Source organism: Ostrea edulis, chromosome 2 (assembly GCF_947568905.1).
Source record: "Ostrea edulis chromosome 2, xbOstEdul1.1, whole genome shotgun sequence".
Classification (NCBI taxonomy): domain Eukaryota; kingdom Metazoa; phylum Mollusca; class Bivalvia; order Ostreida; family Ostreidae; genus Ostrea; species Ostrea edulis.
Window position 1 is genome coordinate 102,777,884 of NC_079165.1, and position 11,559 is coordinate 102,789,442.

At 35.4% G+C, this 11,559-nt stretch overlaps 2 protein-coding genes across 2 annotated transcripts; one reads left to right on the forward strand and one right to left on the reverse strand.

The window, feature by feature from the left end:
- Nucleotides 1-2,388: 2,388 nt before the first annotated feature.
- LOC125682056 (uncharacterized) lies at nucleotides 2,389-4,370 on the reverse strand. The gene is made up of 4 exons (XM_048922436.2): nucleotides 4,303-4,370; nucleotides 3,876-3,922; nucleotides 2,986-3,009; nucleotides 2,389-2,827 (listed from the first exon to the last, which is right to left on the reverse strand). Exons 2-4 carry the CDS (start codon nucleotides 3,907-3,909, stop codon nucleotides 2,568-2,570), a joined length of 318 nt encoding a protein of 105 aa, XP_048778393.1. The 5' UTR covers nucleotides 3,910-3,922; nucleotides 4,303-4,370; the 3' UTR covers nucleotides 2,389-2,567.
- Nucleotides 4,371-7,611: 3,241 nt separating this feature from the next.
- LOC125682177 (uncharacterized) lies at nucleotides 7,612-11,559 on the forward strand. The gene is made up of 2 exons (XM_048922595.2): nucleotides 7,612-9,517; nucleotides 9,651-11,559. The coding sequence occupies exons 1-2, from the start codon at nucleotides 8,330-8,332 to the stop codon at nucleotides 9,888-9,890; spliced, it is 1,428 nt and encodes a 475-aa protein (XP_048778552.1). The 5' UTR covers nucleotides 7,612-8,329; the 3' UTR covers nucleotides 9,891-11,559.

Below are 11,559 nucleotides of genomic sequence, written 5' to 3' on the forward strand. Positions count from 1 at the left end.
TCCTTCGTGTTCAATTTGATCAATCATTATTGATTTAATCATTTTGAATTATAGAAATATTGTTGCTGATCTAGAATTTTTTTTATTCTCAAATTGTCTTTTCAACAAATTTTCTAGATCGGCAAGCTTCTTTTAACTATTTTATAAAAACATATTTAGAAATCCATCAAGTTATGAAATTTAATACAAAAAGGAAGAAACTTTTTTTCGTTGTACAACACCTGCATGAATAAGAAATCAAAAAAATGGTTTTTAAACATTGAAAATGGCATTTTGAATAATATTAAAATCGTTGTCATTTTCAAATTTCCTCTCTCATTTCTCGGACGCAAATCTCTTAATTTCCACTTGATTAGAGGAGAAATAATATCTACCGACTTCTAACGTCATTACAACAAATGTCTATTGGTAAGGTAATCTCATGTAAGTAAGGGAATGAGGTTCAATCCAGCTTATCCAGACAACTGCAGATTAATTTTCTCAAAAAGTCGAATTTTGCCAACATGTCGTTTTAGTCTATCCTATTGAAATTTTGTAAAATAAATTAAAAAAAAAATGACAATAATAACTGCAATCTTGCATCTAAGATAATTTTTATTGGGTTATTTCCGTAAAATCATTGCTTCTATCTATAATTCGCCATGGCAATATTTTCAAATTCAAGTATATAAATAATTTTATACCACATTCATTTTGACAAGCAATGATTTCTATCTATAATTCGCCATGTCAATATTTTCAAATTCAAGTACAAAAATAATTTTATACCACATTCATTTTGACAAGTGTTTTATTTATTTTTATTCATAATTTGTTCATATGCGAGTACGTATTTATGTATATGACAGGGATTTATTCATTTCGTGTAGGGTTTTTTTCCATTGAGATTTCATTCTTTGTTTTAGAGCTTTTTCTCATGTCATCCTAAAAGATACGTACGTCATACAAAGTTCAATTAACGAAAAATATCTCAATCTCAATAGGGTATTTTTGTTTGATTTTATCAAGCATGCATGAATGGTATCTTGGTTCCTATTGGTGTTGAAGGTCAAATGTAGAAAAAGCCAACGTTACTGGAAGAGAAATCCCGAAGTTTCTTCTGTACAAGATCACAAGATTTCAGCTACAATTTTTATAGCATTTCCAAATTTCACGAATGGTTCTTTGCAAAAATATCTTGGTTCCTTGGTCATGCCTTTTCGATGACATATTACTCCCATATCATACATGTAACAGTACATATATATGGCTCTTTCTCCCTCCAAAGGGGACTGCATTCTTTATCCAGACCCCCTCTTAATCTCGGTTGAGATTCGGCTGGGCTGAATATTTGGACTGACGACTTCACCGAATCTCGGAGCAGTCCTTCATAATTCATGTCTGGCAATTTACTTTCAGCTTCGGTTGGTTCTAGCAATTAATGTGCACTTAGGTGAAACTACTGTTCGCTTCAAATAAATTACTTGACTATTAAACCAAATCTGTACCACTATTAATGCTTCATTACTTACCGTATAAGTATGTAAACTCCATAAAATAAACTATTACTAAATTTTCCGTTCAATCGATGAGTTCCATGACGCAATATTTTAACTCCCGAAATTGAAGAGTTCCAATAGTTTGCTTTTTAATTTAGCGATATACAAGACGATATGTGGAGATACAATGTATCAGTAACTAGATAATACAGACTATAGGAACTCTTCAATTCCAGGAGATAAAATATTGTGCCATGGAAATCTTCATTTGAACGGAAAATGTAGTGCCTGTTTTCATTTTGGGATTTTTATACATAAACATTAAGTAAGTAAGTAATTTTTATTTAAAGTCGGAACTATATACAGGTAAACAATAAACATGAGCTAAGAGCTCTTTAACCGACAAGCAATACAGCATTAATAGTGATAGAGAGCTACATGTAGTTTAGCAGTCAAATCACTTAGTTGAAGCGAACAGCAGTGTCACCTAAGTGCACATTAATTGCTAGAACTGGCCGTAGCTAAAATTAAATTTCCAGACATGAATTATAAAGGACTGCTCCGAGATTCGATGAAGGCGTCAGTCCAAATATTCAGCCGAGCCGAATCTCAGCCGAGATTAGACCCCCTCCCATCCCCAATCACGTGCTAAATATTGTCCGGTGTCATAGAAGAGAGGACACATTTCCCTGTAATTAGATGTTGGTTTTCTTACATTTCGTTTCATAGATCTTGATATTGATGCACTTCACAAAACGTACTTGTAAAATTATCCCAAACCCTTTTTTCTCTGAACGCTGAACTACTAGTACATGTATATTTGAATGTCTGTCCTCTCCATAAAGTATCCAATCATGTAAGACATAATGAAAGTTCAAGAGAAGGCCCAAAAAATAAAAAGATATGCCAATTTCATCATAATCTTTTACTTATTTCTAAACTCAATGATAGAACAAATAAAATTAAACTCAAACACGCAGGTTTTACAGTTATAACATTATCATATTGTAAACACAGACACAAGAACTGGATTCTGACTGATGAGGAAATATCTGAGGTATTTGCATGGGAAGTTCTGTTGTGCTTGTATCAAGGACACGCCATCCATGTCACACCAAGTCCATACAGTTTGGTATCGTGCATTGTCTTCAGGGATAGGGTAAACTCAGTCCGGGTCAGCTTCAACAGTTCTACCGAGGCTCTGGTATTCTCTGCATAGTTAATATCCAACATTCTGATGCCGTACATGAAAGCAGGTTCTTGTTCGAAAGGGCTGTTAAACACAACAGTCTTGCTTATCGGAAAAGGTGAGAATGGGTATCCTTTGTATTCAACTTCACCATACTGGCCTGCAAATGACATATCCGAGTTACAAATACATTTCAGTTACTAGTATTTCATTTTTTTTAACCAAGAAAAACAATATTGCACCACAAATGTACATGTTATTTCGATATTATTATAGATATAATTTCTTTAAAATAATAAGAAAGATGTATATACTTACACCTTGCTTTTACAGAGTTGATAACTGAAACAAACAAAAATAATTAAGTTAGTCTATTGGCCACATAGCTCATCTGCACATTTTATATTTCTTCTTGATTTATATACCCCTATTTGTCCCGTGTTGATAATATTAGGTTTTAATTGCACTATATGCTATGGGTAACAAACAGGTTGCGTATATAATTTTGCTTTTTAATCTTGATTAACTTGATATTGTATTGCACCATGGTGGTGCTTTCATCTCACTTTGGCAATATCTATCAATGTGGTTCTTCAGATTTTTCTGTGATTTCGTACGTAAATCTCTAAACTCCCATCGTGACCCACCTCTTGATCCGGGGGGGGGGGGGGGGGGTCATGGTTTGAATATAGCTAAATCTACATTTCATTGGGATGCTTCAACATCAATTTGGAAAGGGAAAGCTGTGTCATTAACCATGACAACTTCGGAATTAAAGAGGAGTGTTTGTAAACACAAATCTACGTAAAAGATCAACTCTCAATTCAAATGTACTTGTAAAACAGGATCTGAGATTAGTAGGAAGCTGTCCAATTAGAACCTGATAAGTCGAAGAACCGAAGGATTCAACCCTTGACTAGTCACAACCATACAGTTCGTTAATTTCCTCTTCCCTTTCTGGGAGCAGGTCTTTATAACCTTGCGATTACTAGTATACTGAGATATTAAGAACATTATGCATTACTAATATCTTTTTTCACTGATTAATTTTGTTTTACATTCAAAACATCGAAGAAATTCTCTGGTAAATAATTAAATACTGGTACATGCATTACAACAGATTTGTGAGGAAGAGATTTAGACACACGTTCAGTGCAACAGCAAACTTGACTGTTTTCAAGAAGAATTCTGTTTAAAAGTAAACTTACCTAAATAAGATAAGAGTAAAACGGTCAGCCTCATTTTGATATCTTTCCTGAAATTGCACAACTATATGTTGTAACGAAAGGAAGAAATACTGTAAAATCAAGTAATCACCGCACTATTATATCATCGTTTGGGATATCCTTCGTTTTATATGAATACACTGTATTAGCAGCACCCCAAAAAAACTAAACAACAACAAACAAACAAACAAAAACCAAAAAAAAACAAAAAAAAACAAAACACTACGCTATCACGACTATATAATACTTACATTCCTAGTTTCTTCTTTAATTAAAATTCACGGAGAGCAGTTTAACCTGTGTATGGTTTGTCAGCCTTATCTGTCATCAATTAACATTTTTTTAGCGTTACCTACTGTTAGTGGAGATGAATTTGAAAAATGTTTTTTAATAAAATTTAATATATTACCTCGACAAATGGTTCGTGATTCCGTGCGTAAAGAAAACAAGTTTGAAGATGCTGCTCAGTGTATTTAATAAAAATGATAGTTCGCCTAAAGAGATAAATAATTAATCAAGAGCATGGCATCTTCAAAACAACTTTGTTGTTTGGTAATGCCATATCAATTTCATGCCAAAAACACATGCCACACCTTAAATAATATTTTGTAATTAAGACGACATTTTTAACAGTTTTTCGAATATTGATATAATTAATGGCTGCTGTATGATTGTGACACTTCCGGAGTGCTGTAGGTGTTATATGGATCCCTTTATGTTATAATATAGTGATGATGCTCCATCATTCTATGACCACACGATCGCCATTACTCGCTGGTGATGCTTCATCATTCTATGATCATACGATCGCCATTATACGCTGTTGATGCAGACCATACGATCGCCATTACTCGCTCGTGATGCTTCATCATTCTATGACCATACGATCGCCATTACTCGCTGGTGATGCTTCATCTTTCTATGACCATACGATCGCCATTATACGCTGTTGGTGCAGACCATACGATCGCCATTACTCGCTCGTGATGCTTCATCATTCTATGACCATACGATCGCCATTACTCGCTGATGATGCTCCATTATTATATGACCATACGATTGCCGTTACTCGCTGGTGATGCTGACCATACGATTGCCGTTACTCGCAGGTGATGCTGACCATAAGATCGCCATTACTCGCAGGTGATGCTGACCATAAGATCGCCATTACTCGCTGGTGATGCTTCATCATTCTATGATCATACGATCGCCATTATACGCTGTTGATGCAGACCATACGATCGCCATTACTCGCTGGTGATGCTTCATCATTCTATGATCATACGATCGCCATTATACGCTGTTGATGCAGACCATACGATCGCCATTACTCGCTGGTGATGCTTCATCATTCTATGATCATACGATCGCCATTATACGCTGTTGATGCAGACCATACGATCGCCATTACTCGCTCGTGATGTTTCATCATTCTATGACCATACGAACGCCATCACTTGCTGGTGATTTTAAGGTGATACGTGACGTTTCTGTCATTTTTTAAATTCTAGATTATATATCTATCTCCACTATGTGAAGAGTTCTTGTAAGATTGCCGAAATACGTGTAGTAACAGTTAATATCACCGTGCTTCGTTTATCGACCTGGTTAGCTCACTTAACTATTAAGACAATAGTCACGGGTTCGATCGGCCTGGTTAGCTCACTTAACTATTAAGACAATAGTCACGGGTTCGATCCTCTATTGTCCAAAGATTTTTCTTCCCTTCTTTGCTACAATTACTTAATAGTCTCGATTTTACAACCTTCTGTATTACATAAGAACACAAGATAGGATGAAATGTTATCAAAATTATTTTATTATTGAGAAAATTATTTATTATTGTGTTCCTTGTAAATCCAAGCTTCGAATCATTGATGAATACATGCATCAGGAGAATGATTTATCACGATCAGAGACCATCAATGAATTTTTGATAGATCATGAATAATTCCTTTTATTGATATGCTTTTAAAACATATTTACATAAAAGCACAACAATTTGAAAATTCCTAGCCCTATAATACGCAGACCCCAAATTAAATGTATTCTTTAAATTAATAGTTGCATTTTGAAATCCGAGGAATTTTTTGTCTTATTTATTTTTCAATTAACTTATTCACCTCTGTATTATAGTAGTACGTGTTCAAATCAGTCGGAGACCGAATAACTTGTTGCTCAGCAAGACTCTGGGGAGCGGACATTCAGTCATATATGATGATTAAGCAAAAAGTTATGCTCCAAGTCCCACTTTTCCATTGGTTTCCAGAAATGCGCACTAAAATACAGTACCGCCGCAGGTTTTCGCGCTTTTTCAACCAATGAAAATATGGTTAATTTTTTTTTATGTTTTGAAAGAGTCTCTCATCTTTACAGGAATATACACACCATAGTAATTATAGCATAGAAATTATATCATAGTAATTATAGCATAGAAATTATATCATAGTAATTATAGCATAGTAATTATATCATAGTAATTATAGCATAGAAATTATATCATAGAAATTATATCATAGTAATTATAGCATAGAAATTATATCATAGTAATTATATCATAGTAATTATAGCATAGTAATTATAGCATAGTAATTATAGCATAATTATAGCATAGTAATTATAGCATAGTAATTATAGCATAGTAATTATAGCATAGTAATTATAGCATTTCCGTTGTTATGTCAGAATGCCAGTCACCTGATCATGTTCAGTTGAGCAGGTTTTTTTAAAAAAATGTAAACAGCATGCTGTGATACCTTTAAACCTTGTGATGAATAAACTCATAACTTCATGGCCCTTAGACCCCAAACTAGTAATACCCGCTGTACATTCATTGCTACGGGCTCGTAATATAGTGGTACTGCGACTGTAAACAGGTTGACATTTTATTTTTATCATTAACATCAATGTTCAATTAAAACGCAAAGAAGATTTTATCATTATCTTCCATGTACTTTTGTAGCAGGTCTTGCACTGAGGTTGAAAAAAATAAGCTTGTCTGAAGTGACTCTGTCGGTCTTCTCCCAGGAGGAGTAGAGTGGTGGCAGATGAAGTGGAGAAAGGTTTGCACGCAGAAACCCCTCTAAATGAGAGGGGAAAGATGGGAATGTTCCTCTAAATGAAAGATGGAAATGGTCCTCTGAATGAGAGGGGAAAGATGGAAATACCCCTCAAAGTAGTTCTCGAAGGTTAACACACACGACCAATTACATTCAAGAAAGCAGTCCTGCCTACTGCGTGGCTGTTGCATCTTCTTGACTCACAATCAAGGCAAATTATAAGAAATCAAATTACATGCAAGGTAGTTACCCGGTCAAGCAGTCAGGTGTTTGGGACACATAATATAAAATTGCTTTTGAAATATCGTTCTAATTTCCTACATTTCTGACCAATTTAAGACAAATGGGAAAGTGAATAAAATTTCTATCCAGTTAATGATTAATCAACAGGTTCTGTGGTCATAGGCGTACCGCGGCCATAGAGTATTACAATCTTATCAACAACGCACTAAGATGTGTTTTCAGTACTTTCATTATAGCTGAGATAATAAAGAATATGGAACCCTTTTGAAAATGAATGAAAATGCGATGAAAATCACTTTTATGCAGGAAATCATGTTGAAATCCCTGAGTAAACTGTCCCTGTTATATCACGTTGTGTACATAGTTTCTCAATTGCAAATATTATTATTAGCGCAAACTAATGTAAATGAAAATATATTTTAATAACTACTAGAATCATTCAATGTTTCCAATACTCTTTGAGGTTTGTTCAAACCCTTGACACATTACCATGCTGAAAGATCGGACAACGACAACCATTTCTGTTATGCTTTTACTTCCCATTTACAATGTGTTTAATGGAAACCATGGATCCAAACATTACCAGCACGGGGTCAGATTTATCATTTTCTTCGTATTTACATTCACCGATCGATAATTATATGTTGTATCTAAATTGTCATTCGTACGAGCAATGTTTACCCTAGATACAGAACATGTTGAAAAGATTGAACCTGAGTAGAAATATATCAACTGATGTATCTTTAATTGAAAATATTTGAACATTGGTCTTGTCGTTGAAAAGTTGAATTGCATTGTGTACATACCTCTGTGTGAGATAGAATGTTAAAGTATATTTTGTTTTTAACAATGTCTTGTGCTTAGTGGTTAACACGGTCTGGATTAACTATAAAGTGACGTTGTCTGATTGAGCGGATCCGCGGCATTCTGTAGCACTAGATGCATCAATGATCACCTTTCAAAAAGTGGGTTTAATTTTGTTCAAGAAATTCAATTCTTCTATATTAAGCAAAGTAGTAACAACCTTTAACACTGCGTCTTGAAATGACATGAACTTGTCAATCCTATCGGACTTATAATATATCTTCAACAGAAATTGCGTTATATACACTGGTGTGTATAAAAGAAATACAAATGGGAGAGGAATTGCATCGGGAATTCACTTGTCCAATCTGTGCCGATATCTTTACGAATCCTAAAGGACTCCCCTGTCTTCACTCTTTTTGTAGGGAATGTCTACGTCTTTACATCACAAAACAACAGGAAAATAAAGGAAGGAACTGTGAGTTTTCATGCCCTGTGTGTCGTTACAATGTGGTTCCTCCCGATGTCCAGAAACCCGTGGAAGATTGGGTGGACCAGTTTCCAAGCAACCATCAAATTATCAGTCTCATGGATGTTATGCTTCCGAAGAGAAACAACACACCTTGTAATCTGTGTCAAAAACGTGATATTAGCACTATAGCTGTGAATGTCTGTCGGACATGCCACGAGGAATATTGTGCCGATTGCTCCAAATTCCATCTACTTCTCAAGGCCACCAAAGGTCATAAGCTCTATCCACTGGAAAATGTGTCGGTGTCATCGAGATCTACAACCGCCGTGACTACTATCTCTCTTCCGGAGGATTCTGAGATCTCATTCGAGTACACCATCGACAGCACAAATTCCAGACAAGTAAACGTGATCTCGGAGACTGATAATGCCGAGTGTTGGATCACGGGAGCGGTGTTTCTGGAAGATGATAAAATATTGATGGCGGACAACAGAAATTTGAAATTAAAGTTATTTTCCGCTAATTTCAATTTGATAACTGAGGAGGATTCTTTCAAACCTTACGATTTAACTTTACTGGATAATGAAACAGTGGCAGTAAGCGACGCAGGATGTGTCAGGTTTTGTAACATCGAACGAAATACGCTGAAAGTGACAAAAACGTATAATGGCGACTGGAAGATTTACGTACCAAAAGTTCTTCCTGTGCCTGGCTACTGTAGAGGAATATGCTCAAATAAAGGGAAAATAGCATTGTGTTCCGGCAAGGACTTGGACAAACGAATAATCGTCCAGGATGTTGAAATTGTTCGCCATATTTGGCAAGACCTAGATGGAAAAAGTTTGTTCAGAGAGCCATGGTATTGCGTGATGAATGAATCTGCCAGTCTGATCTTCGTGGCGGATGGGGTGGGGGTAGAAGGTCACGTGACCTGTATTACGACCCAGGGCCGTTTGAGGTGGAAACATAAATTCGAAATGCCCAGGGGTCTGTGTATCTGCGGGGATCATTTATTTGTTGCAGACATGAAAGATAACATTATCAAGGTACATACATATGCATGTTGTTTTTATCAAAAGAATGTACTGAATATACCGGCATGTCATTTGCATTTAAAGACTATGTCCAATTACATAACCTTACTGTAGTGTTATAACGTGTAGCGATATCTATTTTTAGGTCATTTCATTTGATGGAAAAGAAGTGAAGACATTGCTAACACGAAAAGACGGGATTCAGCGGCCACAGACCGTCGCCATCAACAGTACGGGTGACAAGCTCCTAGTGTCGTCCTGTCCTCCCTACAATAATAACTATGTCTCCATATTTGACCTCACCTATAAAAAGGGAAGACAAAGACGACCCGAATCAGCAAAACCAGCAGTCAGGATACAAAGTGGACTTTGTACTGTGAGCTGAAAAGTTATTCCGCTCATGATCTGGTATCAAAGAAGAAACTACTTGGACAAACAAACAATTGTCCAGGATGTTGAAATTGTTCGCCATATTTGGAATATGGCAAGACCTAGATGGCATTACCAGACTCTATCATTTGTACACGCGCATCTACAACTTTCTATTCTAAATCGGCAAAATGGGTATCGCTCCGTTCCTTTCGCTCCATCACATCTTCCCTAAACGCGAAGAAAGGAAAAGCGAATGGCCTGATCAAAACACCATGATTTCGCGTACATGTAGTTATCGTTTGTTTTATTGGTTTGGAATTACAATGGGACCAAGTTTTTTTTTCCTTCTTCTTTATTTTTTTTAGTTTATTAAACTTAAGACTGCATATGGTGTTTATCTCTCTCAAATGATTCGATAAGCGAGAGCATGTTCTTCATGCAATTGATTTTTCGAGGTGACGTAAGTCAGCCTCGTATGTCAGACCCCAGCTTCAATGGCGCCCTGTTTTAATCACTACCATTTGCGAAATCACTTTGATTTTTAATATAAGAAATTTGTTGTCACATATGCTAATGCAACGTAAAAGCTGTCACAATTCACTTTGAGATTGATATAGGATCCATATGTTTACCCTCTACGATAAGCGAGTTAAATAAGAATTTATGAAATCGCAATTTTTATCCCTTCGATATGAAACAAAGTCCACACATCAAAAGGAATCGCGAATTAGTGTTTAGGTTTGTAAACAAGATCAAAATTATTTGTCGTTTGCCAACATTTTATTCCACGATCTTAGAAAAACAGAATTGGACTGTAGGAAACGATTTGCATTGCTTCTGTATTCATTCGCATTGTCACATATAGACGGGGAAAACATGGTCTATTTTTCTCTAGGAATTCTGGGTAAACAGCTGTCTCCTCTTATGTCTGAAAATTATGTTAATTAGCCGATTTATCGCCTATCAAAAAATAGTTCACATTGATACTATGTTCCATTTTTATTAAACTGTTATATATAAATTCTGTTTTATGTCAGATTGAAGAAGTCTTCCTTGTATGTGATCTGTTGTATTTATCAAGCAGAAATTGTGTGTAATTAGAATTTTAATATTAAACTCTGCACTATTTCTCTGTATCCATACGCGCCACGCTATCCTGTTTATCAACAAGGAGAAAACGTCTTGCCTGAGAGAACTGATATATTCTTACCAACGCATTAACTCAAGATAATTATCTGAAACCCAATGTGTTAATTTCGTACAATTTTACCAAAATATTTCTTTTGAACGCATTTTTGAGATTTTAATACTAAATCTGGGTGTAAACATGTAATCTTCGATCGAAAGGGCCGAGCGCCATTTCCCGCGCTCTTTCATGGTCAAGTCAGATAGCTGTAAACATTGATTAAGAAATATAAATGAACATGTTTTTGTGAATATATTTGTTATTCAAGAAAAGAACTCCATTGGAAGTAATATATTGGAAATCAAGTTTACATTTCTTTGTCACGAAATATGATTTATCTCAAGAGTTGAATGAATTATCTTAAGAGTTGACACTTGTTTTCAAGAGTTGATATTTCAAGAGTGGAAATTTTCTTGGACTGGTTTAACTTTGACTCAAGAATTGAATGAGTTATTTCAAGAGTTGACAGTTGTTGTCGTCATCAGATATGAAGGGT

Bases quoted from the DNA above. Each gene is read 5' to 3' on its own strand.
- LOC125682056 (XM_048922436.2), bottom strand. From the start codon at position 3,909: ATGAGGCTGACCGTTTTACTCTTATCTTATTTAG. The intron at 3,010-3,875 runs GTAAGTTTACTT...TGTTTGTTTCAG, and splicing joins TTTACTCTTATCTTATTTAG to TTATCAACTCTGTAAAAGCA. The intron at 2,828-2,985 runs GTAAGTATATAC...TGTCATTTGCAG, and splicing joins CAACTCTGTAAAAGCAAGGT to GCCAGTATGGTGAAGTTGAA.
- LOC125682177 (XM_048922595.2), top strand. From the start codon at position 8,330: ATGGGAGAGGAATTGCATCGGGAATTCACTTGTCCAATCTGTGCCGAT. The intron at 9,518-9,650 runs GTACATACATAT...ATCTATTTTTAG, and splicing joins TGAAAGATAACATTATCAAG to GTCATTTCATTTGATGGAAA.